Source organism: Sturnus vulgaris, chromosome 4 (assembly GCF_052056855.1).
Source record: "Sturnus vulgaris isolate bStuVul1 chromosome 4, bStuVul1.hap1, whole genome shotgun sequence".
Lineage (NCBI taxonomy): Eukaryota > Metazoa > Chordata > Aves > Passeriformes > Sturnidae > Sturnus > Sturnus vulgaris.
The window spans coordinates 26,524,838-26,534,685 of NC_142246.1; the positions used below are offsets into that span (position 1 = coordinate 26,524,838).

General features: G+C 39.5%; 1 protein-coding gene across 4 annotated transcripts in view; it reads right to left on the reverse strand.

Annotated features, from left to right (window-relative positions):
* The window catches only part of LNX1 (ligand of numb-protein X 1), a 126,822-nt gene extending 117,691 nt beyond the window's left edge, over window positions 1-9,131 (reverse strand). Inside the window, exon 1 of one of the 4 annotated variants that reach the window (XM_088163365.1) lies at window positions 9,023-9,131. Coding sequence is in view for 1 of the 4 variants with exons in the window: in XM_088163368.1 (XP_088019494.1) it covers window positions 8,785-8,834 (50 nt within the window). In the remaining 3 variants the exon portion in view is untranslated. Of the gene's footprint in view, window positions 1-8,784 lie in introns of all 4 variants that reach the window. The other 3 variants (XM_088163364.1, XM_088163368.1, XM_088163366.1) reach the window with 3 other exon arrangements.
* Window positions 9,132-9,848: the final 717 nt, after the last annotated feature.

The window sequence follows — 9,848 nt, forward strand, 5'->3', positions numbered from 1 at the left end:
AGGACAGGATGAAGTGGAAACTCAGTCTGATTATTCTACCACAAATCAACTGATGGGAGCTTCCTGTCTTCTTGGTTTAGCTCATGGAATAACAACCTCCACAACCACCACCTCATCCCTTTCACAAAGCCTCACAGTAGGCTTGCCAGACATCTCAAATAATGGTTTTTCATGTTTTCTACTTTTCTGCTTTGAAGTTTAATAATCTGTCTGCTCCATTCAGAATGGCATTCCTACATACCCTCCAGCTGCTCAGTGCAGCTCTGCAGCACTCTGCTGGGACTCTCCATACTCCTGCAACTCAGCTGGGACAGTTTTTAGAGAAAAATTAAAAAGAAAAAAAAATTCTACACAAGCCAGTAAAATTATCAGGCCCTTAAAGAAAGAGTCCTGTAAAGAGGAGCACCCATTTGCTGTGTGGGTAACTGCATGGGAAAGCTAGAGGGAGATTTCTGAAGGAAGGAGAAGCCTGATGGTACAAGTAAATGCCAGGCTGGGTATTTAGAAGTTTGTGATTTCTGTCCTCATCTGTCCTCGGTTTTTGGTGTCTTCATCTAATCTTAAAATGTGGCTCTGTCTCAGCTCAAGGAACAGCAAAGCAGGAGTCAAAATCAAGCTCCAGGAAGATGACAAATGTGGCTGCCATCAGCCTGAAAGGCAGGTCCTTCTGTTATTTTAGCTAATAATTCAGGGCTGGTTGATATAAACCAATAAACCAATAAATAAATAAATAAATAAATAAATAAATAAATAAATAAATAAATAAATAAATAAATAAATAAATAAAAATCAGTAGGCTTTCCTAGCAGCAGTGGTTAGGGTGGGCTGCCCTGGCTTTGGGACCATATGAGCACTGATGTTGCTGCTGCACCAGGGTCTGGGTATCACCACTGCTGCTGCTGTCACTGACTCAGTCCTCATCACGCCTGGCTGGTGGCAGCAGCTCTGCCAGGGTGGCCAGGAGCCAGGCAGGGCCAATGCCTGTGGATTTGGCACAGGAACCTGCCTGTAGTTTCCTGGGAGGTTGCACAGAGGAGAGGGCTGTATTTTGCTATACACACTGGCTTAAGCTAAGATTCAATTCCCTGTGCATTCTCCAAGCAGGTGTTTAAATTAGCTGATAGCTGTCCCAGCCATGTGGGCAAATCCCAGTCAGAGAGCCTCCAGCATGGTGCTGCCCTGCCACTTGCAGACTGCTGCAGCTGGAGCTGCAATTTGCCTTGCATGTGATTTCTTGCCTGAGTTAGACAAAGCTGAATCAAGACAATTTTCTTCTTTTATATTTCAAGGATTATTTACATAACCAAAAGAAAATAAATCTTGTAAGGAAGAGTCTTATTGCAAAGGGTGAAATCTTTGACTTGTTCAGAGCAGTAAATTCCATGGAACCAAGCCAATGTAGGCCAGCTAAGTTTCTGTCCCTTCACATTTAATGATGGAGGTAAAGACCTGGTCCAGAGCTTTATGATACAAAAATGCTTTATAATGCAAAACAGACCAACTCCATACAAATGTTCCCAATATTGAGCTTCTTTTAATAGCTGACATTAAGGAGAGAGCAGGAAAATATTGGAACTTGAGAAACCTTTATGAGAATTAGACCAAGAAAAAAAAAATCAGAAAACAACTGTTAATGTCCAGGGCAATTTTCAAAACCTCTTTGCAGTTTTGTCTTCTGTCCTTTTTACAATCGTGGGAACAGTTAACCACTCAGGAAGAACACTTTGTAAATTTGGAAGCCTAAAAAATCCCCTTTTAGACTCAGCCCACATTAAAACAAAGAGTTTAGATTTTTTTTACCTAGTGAAGAATAAACATAATATTTCGTATGGCAAAATACAAAACAAGCTTTCCACCCCACATTTCAGTCAGCTGAGATTTTAAATAGCTCTTAAAAAGTGTCATGTAACAACCAGGCTAGCAGTACTGCAGTGCAAAAAGGAAGTCTTTCTGACTTTTTACACAGCACACCAAGAAAAGAAACCCAGCCCACCAGATCTTACATTCCTTCTGTGGGATGAAAGGACTTTGTTACAGCTACAAGAAGTCTGCACAGTAGTGATCTTGTCAGACAGAGTAAGACTAATCCGAAATGTCTTCTCCCTTCCAGCCAGCAAGGCTCCCCATGCAGTCAGGGAGACTTTGCATGGCTCACAGGCCTGCTGCCTGCTGCCCTGATGGAAAAGACTGGCTGTGAAACTTGGATCAGCCTGGTCAGAAACTTGTGACTCAGCTTCACTTCTCAGCCTTCCCAGCAGCTTGGATAATCCCCTGCCTCCCTCTCCCTGTGGTACCCACCTCCAGACTTCTGACACTGGGCCCTTCTGGTCAGACTTTTTCGTGCATGTATTTCAAAACCCATCTACTTTTTGATGGAGTGACACACTCACCATCATAATATCTTCAGGGGATAAAGCAAGCCTGGGTTCAAAGAGCCCAGCTTTGACTGTAAGTAGTTGGTCTTTCCTGTAGTAAATGCAGTAAGAACAGAGATATTGTGCAGTTTCCAAGTATTTTTAAAGGTGCCAAGAAAAGCAGAAGAGACCAGCATCTCCTTCCTAGAAAAAGGCATCCGGTAGCTCAGACAGCAAATGCCTTAGACTTTTGTCCAAATATGTTTGTGGATAAAGAGGCAACAAGGTGCCTGCCATGCTACACACGCTATCCACGGTGTTGTCTGTGCCTGAGAAACTCTACAGACTCTTCAGAAACAAAAATCTCTGCAAGGTTTGAGAAATACACTGCTTCTCAAACCAAGAGACATTTTGCCTAGTTTAGTTTTTGCCTAGTATAGTGTTTATAAGGGCAGGATTTTCGTGAATATTATTTAAGTTGATCGTGTTAGAATGTGTTAGGCTGATGAAGAGCAGAGAAACAAAAAGAAGTTTTAAAATTACCCAAACAAACAAAAAAAACTAAAAAGCATCTCTCTCTCTGAACTGAACAATTTTTTTCTGCCTAAGCACAGCATGGAATAATTTTTTGTTCACATGTCTGCACATCTTCTTAACAACCAGAAGAATGTTGCATGGATGAAAATATCTTTTTTGACCAGTTAAATCCATGAGTAACATAATCACTAATGCTGGCTATTTCATGCTGTCCTGTATCCACACATAAAGTAGTTTGCTCTTACCTGTACATCTGTTGTATGTTGGGAAGCAAAAAAACCAGAACCACGGTCTGGATGTAAATCAAACATCTTTATGAACCTAAGCACTCTGTCTCTATTAAAATTCAACAGGAGTGATATATTAAAAACTTTGCAGTTTGTTGTGAAAATTCAGCTTGAGGAAAGCTGACCTCTTTTATAGCCACAAGGAAGATTTTTTGCTAAAAGCTCACTTGAATGTTTTTATTACAACTGAAAATCTTCCCATATTCCCATGAGATGAGTGCATTGCATGTTATCCCAGAGACACAGATTGCAAGATAGACTTGACAAATCCAGACAACGTTAAAAGTAAGCGGATGACGATTTTTCTGCTGGGAGAAATCCAGCAAGTTCTAGACTTGTTTACTAGCCCCAGACCAGAACAGCTCATCAAATTGCAGTATTTAAAACCAGAGCTGAAGCTCTTATATTTAAAAGTGTGTTTTGGAAACAGTCTGTGTACACTGAAAACATTGGACTGGATTCAAAAGTAGCATTTGAAACTGCCATCTCATAATTAAAACAATATACTCCTACATGCTTGCTTCAATTGGTACTTTAAGCACATCTTGTTGATTGAATTTTAGTGAATGGAGATAGAAAAATTTCCGCACAATTAATTTTCACTTATTTGAATGTCTAAACAATTTTACAATCTCTTGTTTCCTCCTGATTAATCTGACTCACAAATGCTGAAGATTGGGGTACCATTTATGTCAATATCTTCCATACTTTTGGCTGCATGATTCTACAAATTCTGTGCTGATATTGAATGGAAATTTCAGTGTTTGAATGGCTTTAATTTGGTGAAATTTTTAACAAAAACTTGAGGAGAGAAAAAAAAAATATCCACACCTTATTTAAAGATGTTGAAGATTTTGATAATGAATTTCCTTTAAAAACCAACATCCCAGTTTCCTCTAGAAAATACAGAGTTCCAAAACTTTTTAAGGACATTCATAAAAGAGTATCCAATGGCTTTAATTGAACCTGAATTTGTTAAGAATATTTTCCTGGCAAGGAAAATATAATTGAAAATAAAATTAAATGCAAATTATATGTTCATAAAGTCTATATACAATGGTTCTAAAGACACTGATGACCATCTGGCACCATATATGTAGGACCTCAGGCAAACCACCAGGTTTTTTTTCACTCTTGTAGACTTACTGAAGGTCAGTGTGTTATGCAAAGTGAACAGTAATGTAATTTTTGTCTCTCATAAATGATACAATGTCATTTGTTCACTTCTTTACTATTTCAGGGTGTTTATGGGCAGTGTTGAAAAGAAGTACTGTGGCATTTTACTTCAGTAGAAATAAAGAAAAAATAATTATTAGTTAAAACTAATTTGACTAAGAGCTTCTTGATCTGCTGAGAATACCAGAGTGATTGAATAGAGTGATCTGGAAAACTCCACACATTTTTCCAGAGACTGTGTCCAGAGCTAAGCATGGCCATGTTTTCAGAAACGGCCTCTGTCTGCAGAACTAGGCACCACATTAGAAATCATCAACTACAAGGTCTAGCTGGGGTTCATGACAAATAAGCAACATTCACCTTTCAAAGCTACAGCAAGAAAAGCTGTAAGGTTTTGAAGAAAGGAAAAAGTAGGGCTGTGAATAAGACATTGTTAAAATCGGTTTTCTACATACAGTCTGGCACACATAATTAGGTTTTGAAAAATCTGGAGAGGGTAAAAGGGAAAGACAAGAAGACACAGAGGACTTGAGAGCAGAAGAAAATGTAATTTACTGAAAAGCTTAATAAGTGAAAACAAATTAATTTTATATAAAAAAAGAAAATGTTCTCTGAACAGCAAAATGCATGAATTCATATCAATTTTTGGTGTAGAGGGGTTTGATGTAAAGAAAACTTGAGGAAAACTCCTCAGTTTCGTGTCTGTTCTCACTCCACTAGCGTATGCTGAAGGTGGCCTGTAAATACCTTCCCTCTGTCTGCCTGGCCATGTGCTGCCAAATAGTGTGTGGGAGCTGAGGTCTCCCTTCTCTGAGTCTCTCTCCTCTAACCAGGCCAATTTTTCATCAAGCCTGCAAGAAGTCTCTCCTTTGAGACTTCTACACTCTTTCAGACTTGCTTGACATCAGCAAAATATTCCAAATGTGTTGAGTAAGAGAAGGTGGTGGACAAAAGAGGATCCCGGATCTTAACACTGCAGGATCCAGACACAAAACAAGGCTGACTTGATGACAATGTGGACATGTGCATACCCTCGCTAAGAAAAGGTCCTAAGACTGCTCTTTAATCTGAAAAAAGCACACCACTTTTTTAACCTGAAAAACTTCACCAAATTCAAGGCAGAAAGGTTGACTTAACAAGTGCTGCCCTGTGAACAAGTCACTGAAGAGGTGATTCCACATCTCTCTCATACTGAACACTAGATGCTTATTTGAAAAACAAAACATATTTTACCCAAAGTGGATGAAATACAATGATATAATAAAGGCAGGGCAGACAGTGGACCCCTAAGTGAACCATTCTGCATTAGTTATGGATGCTGTCATGCAACAGGTTGGTGTTAGTAAGAAGTCTGTGAGTAGTCCCAAAAGCTGGGTTGAATGGGCTTGCTGTGAACATGGGCCTTCAAACAGCAGAGACTGCAAACTCTTCTAAACCATTTTGTTTTTCAACAACAGCAGCCCAAGTACCACCCGGCTTGGGCTCTTTATCTAAAAATTCCTATAATCCATCAATTTACACAAGTAAGAACAGCTCACAGTATGCCACTGGAAGTGATTGCTATTCCTATCCATAACTGCTGCCTTCCTCTTCCTGTTCAGGAGTGCTCCAGCACTTCACAACTGCTCAGCACAGTGGTGAGGCAGGTTAGAGCTGCAAGGACTGGACACAGCAGAGCTCTGCATGTGGCAGCCTGTGCCAGCCATGGTGCAGGATCACCCTGTGTCCTTAAACAAGTGCTGCCTTAGCAGGAATACTGGGAGAGTGAGCACTTAGCCCAGTTGGAGTGATCTGGATACTTCAAAACACATATGCCCCTTTTTAAGCTGCTGTGAGTCTGCAAAGTGTTCAAGATCTCATTCTGTGTTGTTGTTAGACAAGGTGCCTGATTCCCATTGCCCACACTGCCTGGGAACACTTCTGCAATTCCAGCTCAGAAGGGCAACTTCCAGCCCCCAAGCCTCCATCTCCTCCACCACATGCTTCCTCAAGGATCCAGCAAATGCCTGACCTTACTTGGCTTGGGAGCATTTAGTGCAGCAGACACAAACAGAGTTGTCTGTAAGTGGAACACTTCCTCTGGGATTGCATCCTCCCTCCATGCTCAGTCTCACTGGCCAGGCTCAGTCACTGCTTGCCTGGGCAGGCTGACAGTGAGGAGTGTCCCACTGTAACCATTTACAGAGCAAGGCTGGTGGAACCCCATGCTCTGCAGTGGCAGTATTGCAGCAAGATGCATCTGGCAGAAGGAGATAACTTGCAAAAAAACTAGGGTAAGAAAAGTTGAGTATTGGCAACCTTAACAAGCTGGATTCCCAAAATGAACTGGAAGGATTTGGCAGAACGCAAATTACATTTTTAAACAGTTACTGTAAGTGTAAATGTTATTTTATCCACCCCCTTGAACTGGATCATCCTGGCCAGCCACCAGGCAACCACACCCGTGCTGTTACTTTTACAGCTGCAGAGATGGGGGTCAAGATTGTCTATATTCTGTGTAACTCAAAACCTGTTATTAAAGTAATTCATTTGCAAATAAATCATCCTTGTTATGAAGTTCTATGTAAAAGGAATAAAATAAGAGCTTGTGAGCTTGAGCTCATTTGCTGAGTGAAAATCCTCTTCCCTTCCCCGAACACATTTAAATCATTAACAAGAATTTGGCCACCAAGGGACCTCCTTATTTCATTCAAATCTGGGGAAGTTGACATGGGAATCATTAAAGAAAAAGAAACAACAACAGAAATACCCTAAAACTAATCACAAGGTTTGTCAGGTAGTGGCTCTTCACAGGAAAACAGAAAAGGTATTGCAGCACTCAGAGGTCTAACACTGAGCCAAAATATCACTGAGAACATGATTTTTAATTAATTTCAGCATTACTTTTATCAGATCATGAAAATGTTAGCCTGGTTGCAGGCAAGTCAGTATAAAGCCCCACTAACTTCGATGGAGGTAGGATCTCACCTCCTGTGGAAGGTTTGAAAACTGTCATATGATTCCTGAGAGGAAACAAGTAGCTTCTTGTCTGTAGCCCTTTAAATACTTAGGGGTCCAGTTATGCATTTGTTCAGCACCTCACACCAGCCTGGTCATGCTTTTTGGGCTTTTAAAATTGTACCCTTTTGTTTTCCCTTATTTGAAAGCTTTTTCTGTATTTATAGGAATGTCACCAAATCTTTTGAATGATAGTCCAGAGGTATAACATATTTTCTTTTAGTCTAAAAATTTTAGGTTTGTGTACTTCTGCAAGTCTGCACCTGGTTATTCTTCCAGTACTTTCTTCCATGATTCTGTAAGATACTGGATATGTATGAGAACCACAAACAAATTTAATATTAATCAAACCTGGTCTTCAATATTCGTGATATCTTTAAATAAAACAAATAAAGGAATAAGCTGTTATTAAGCATAATGTTATTTTGGGCTTGCTAAAATATCCACAAATATACATAAAGATTAGTCAGCTTTCATGCGATGAATTAAAGCCACAGGATGATCTTTAAAGTGATACCACATCCATAAAAATATTATGCTGAAACTGAAACAGCAGAGCCAAGCTTTTGCCTTACATTATGGTATAGAGAATTCTGAAAGAAATTTCCACAGGACATATTCCCTGATTTTAAATAACCATTTCTTATGTAGTGTGCCTTCTCTGACCCTGTATTTTAGGGCCTCTGATCATCTAGCAACTCACTTGCTGCTGTGGCTATAGACCAGACCTTGACCAGTATCTAAGCTGTATATTTTGTCTGTTTTATTTTTATTTCCACAACTATTATACACTCAGACAGACTTTTGTAATAACTACTAGAAAGCATTGAATTAAGTTTGCTTACATTCTTTACTGTCTACAAAAGCATAAGGTTCATTAGGGATGTTTCTAAAGATGCTGTGCTTCTTCTCAATATGTAATCATATGGCATATAAACTTAAATTGATTTTTTTCTATGGGAAGATTATATTTTCAGTATTTTTTCCATTCCTTTCAATTAACATTTTTACACCAAAATTATATTTTTTATGTATTAATATCGGTAATCTCTGGAAGTCATTATGTTTTCTGAATCCCAGACTAAAGAGGATCTAGTACAAGCAGCAAATGTACTTTTGATATGTACATTTAATATGTACTACATATTAAGCCCCACCACTTTTTTCCTGCCTGTGGTCTACGGGACTTAGGCTTTAGGTCCCTCACAGACAGAGCTCAGATTTTCCAAAGTGCCTTTCTGAAAGGAACACTGTGAGTTTCTGCTCAGAAATTTTTTAGCAGCTTACAGGAGAGAAACAATAATCCATCTGTCATGCAAAGTCTGCACTGCTAAAACCAAAGGGAGAACTGAATGAAAAGAATATGCACACACAGAGCAGACTGTCAGTAAGTTACTGTTCTCCTTCCCTTCTCCTTCCCTCTGTGGACCTACCTCAGACATCTACGGAGCACAACTGTGGCAACAACCCTTGAGGAGACCATTCCCACCACCAGCTGTCCTGCCACCGTTACTCTTGCAGCACTGTCCACCCTTCATCTGGAAATTACCTCATCCTTCATCAACACATGTCTAGCTGTTAGAGGCTTGGGAACCCAGCAGTGGTGCTCCATGGTTTTGCCAGGGAATAGCCTCGTTTTATGAGTCTCAGGATAAAATAATCCAGTAGTACCTGCAGAGTTGGTACTCAGTGCTTGTCTCCCATTTTTAGGTCTTCAAATATGTAAAAATCAAAGTGACACATTTGTTTTACACTTCAGAGAGCGACATGCCAGGCAAAGGACACACAGGAGAATTTGAGGGGGGAAAAGTATCAATAGTCTCTTATTCACTCATCTTCCAAAAAACAGCCCCACCAAAACAAAGGCACAACTGTTCCCTCAGGATAAAGGGAGCATTGATAGTGGTCCTAAAAACAAGCTAATGCACTCTTGACATTCCTGTCTTGTTGAATCCTCACTAAACTGCTGCAACTGCTCGATTTCAATTTGTCATGATCAACAACAACTAAAATTGCCATAAGAGCAAAGGAAATGCATGCTTTGGAAATGCATGTCTCCATGCACAAGCAAAAGGACCTAATGAGGTATTAGAAGAACAGCAGGGAAAATATAAAGTAGAAATTCCAAGAAAATTATGTCTTGTATCTATACTTTTTCAATAATATTACTTTTTTGGTCTTAACAAAATTCCATTGCACTGTGTCTAACTTTTAAGTTACTGATGCACACAAAAGCAGCAGTGTCACAAGACCTCACATGGGAGCAAGTACCAGACAGGACAAACTCTGCCCAGGCAAAGTTAGAAACAAAAGTGAAAAAATATTTTAACAATATTTGCTGTTATATACCTTCCTGTAATTTTGAGAGGGCTATAAATATGAGGCCAAGGGGTGATGCATGTGACTGATTATCTGGGTGGTTACAGTTCTGTTAAAAAAAAAAAAAGAAAATCAGAATAAATAATAATAAATGAATAATTTCATTTAGGAAGATGAA